This window comes from Alligator sinensis, unplaced genomic scaffold (genome assembly GCF_000455745.1).
Source record: "Alligator sinensis unplaced genomic scaffold, ASM45574v1 scaffold611_2, whole genome shotgun sequence".
Lineage (NCBI taxonomy): Eukaryota > Metazoa > Chordata > Crocodylia > Alligatoridae > Alligator > Alligator sinensis.
In genome coordinates, this window is record NW_005841869.1 from 3,469,998 (window position 1) to 3,472,422 (window position 2,425).

At 47.4% G+C, this 2,425-nt stretch overlaps 1 protein-coding gene across 1 annotated transcript in view; it reads right to left on the minus strand.

Moving 5' to 3' along the window:
• Window positions 1-2,425, minus strand: part of PPP6C (protein phosphatase 6 catalytic subunit) — a gene marked incomplete at its 5' end in the record, with an annotated part of 5,578 nt that extends 3,153 nt beyond the window's left edge. The window contains 4 exons of the mRNA XM_006016958.3: window positions 174-315; window positions 870-935; window positions 1,579-1,674; window positions 2,354-2,425. Of these exons, the coding sequence (XP_006017020.1) occupies window positions 174-315; window positions 870-935; window positions 1,579-1,674; window positions 2,354-2,425 (376 nt within the window). The remainder of the gene's footprint in view (window positions 1-173; window positions 316-869; window positions 936-1,578; window positions 1,675-2,353) is intronic.

Consider the following 2,425-nt stretch of genomic DNA (forward strand, 5'->3'; position numbering starts at 1 on the left):
AACGTATCCGTGAAATTGGAATAAAGCTGAAGACCTGCTTAAGATTTTATGGAAGATCAGGGACTGGACCCCATTTCCACAACCCACTCTGCCAACAGGAAAGCTATATACACTAGCAGAAAAAAAAAAATCAGATGTCCCTAAGGAAGATCTGCCTTGTTAACCAGTCTTACCATAAAATCCGTACACTTGTGTTATCTGCCTGCTTTCATGATTGCCCCGTAAAAGCGTGATACGATCGGGCCATTTAGCTTTTAGTGCAAGAAGGTAGGTGAAAGTCTCGAGACTATAGTAACCTCTGTCTACGAAGTCACCCTGTAAATTGAAAGTATGAATTTATAAGTAGAAAGCAAGTCAACTTGTCACACAGTAACGCATCTATTTCTAATGCCTCAGTTTGCCAAAAAGTCTGACTCTGAATGTCAGCCTTCATCTCTGTTTTATCAACTCTGAAGACTACTTTAATTCACAGCTAAGATTTAGATTATTCAAAATTTCACAGCTGAAAACAAATATTCCCCCTATGCTCCTATATTTCAGGTCATATAAGGTTGCACGTGTTCTAAGACACATTCATGATGTCCTTTTTGTTGGTATCATGAACTACAGGTTTTATTTAGCAAATGCTGTAATTTATTTCCTTTTGGGAGAGCCAGCACTGAATATTTCAAATTTTGCTGGACAAAGTAAATGCTACATGTTACCAGAAAAGAGGGTGAACAGAGTGGAAAGCTTTTTCACATGCCTAAGATGTTTACAAACAAGAATTGTAAATGAAAATGAAAACCAAAAGAGAGCTGAAATCCCTTTTAGATCAGTATATTTTTAAAAAATGATTACCTTTTGCGTGATCAACAATTTTTACATACCATAAATATATAGTTTGTGTCAGGAACCTGACCTCCAGTTCTGAATAATTCACATAAGTCATAAAACTGTAAAGAAGAATTTGCACACGTTAAAAATCTGCGTTAGCAGTAGGCTAGCACGCTTTCAACAACAGTCATCACTTGGAAATAGGAAAGCACAAGATAGGAGTTGCCTGAAACAAAGTTCTACGAAGGCTGATAAACAGTCATGACCGGAACGGGGAGACTGCCCTCTGTGCACTTTGTCAGTGTTAAAAACCCCCAAAAAACCAGCTGATTTTACTGGGCACAAACTGCTGTACAACTGCAAATCCTGAATCAATCCTGCAAGCATAACATCCGAACCCAAACGGAGCTCCACCCTTTTGCGACGAGGCCCCGTTAGTACTGAACAGCTCCAACAGCTTCAGGCTAAACACCACCGCTCTCCAGTGGGTCACTGGGTGCGAGGATTGCTCGGGAACGCTTCTGGGAGGGGCTCCCTTACTACGCACAGAGAAACGCTGAGAAAAATACGAGATATTTTTGCATTTCGCTCCAACAGCAGAGCACACCAAATGCTCGAAGTCACTGAATGTCCACTAGCTAAATCTGGCTCCCCACCATACACCTCAGCTGCAGTTTGCCATCAGTCTTGGAAGAACGATGGCTTCCTGCTCTCCGCGGGTCCGGCAGGAAACACGCACGAAACACGGCACTGAAACGTTACCTGCCCGTGTATATCTCCACAGACCGTAACTGGCGTCGATACTGGCTGCACATTGGATTCTTCCAACAGTAGGTCACACACGTAATCGCATAAGCGCTACGGGGGGGAAAAAAGAGTTTGTATGGATCGGTACGTCAGTGCACCCGCATTGTAGTAACAAATTAATTCACTGAAGCATTTGTGCTATGCCTGTAAGCTGTAGATTCAGCTCTAAATCTCCACAAAAAAAAAAACCCCAATTAAATTTTTAACATAATTGGAGATAAATATATGACAAAGCTACGGGGAGCCCCCAAGCAGCCCAGACCTCTGCCAGCCTGCAAACGGCAAGCCACGGTTTCCCACGCTTTTCTCCTTTAAAGGAGAATCCATTTTTAAAGTCCGTTTGCAGCCCTTTAATACGTTCTTGCGACCCATCTCGTCCGGCCCTGCTCCGAGCAGGACCAGCCCAGCTCCCCCGTCCCAGCCGGGGCGTTGTCTGGTCGGGTCGTGCTCAACCTCTCACCCCGAGGCACAAACGCTGCCCGTGCAGCCACGGTGTCCATCCTGCCCACGCCCCACGGGCCAGCACATTGGGGGGCGCGGGAATGGTGGCCACTACCGTGTCCCCTTCCCCTCCCCCTCCCCACCACACACACACACACACACACACACACACACGGTGGGGGTCTTGCCCCAGGTGCCGGATCTGACCCCCGGGCCCGATGCAGCTGGCTGGGCCCCGCCCCGGCGGCCCCCCAGGCGCAAAGGCTGTGACAGGGCGAGGGGGCCTCACCTTGAGGTCGTTCTCGGGCAGGTACTTGCAGAGCCGCGCGATCTCCACGTACTTGTCCAGGTCCAGCGGCGC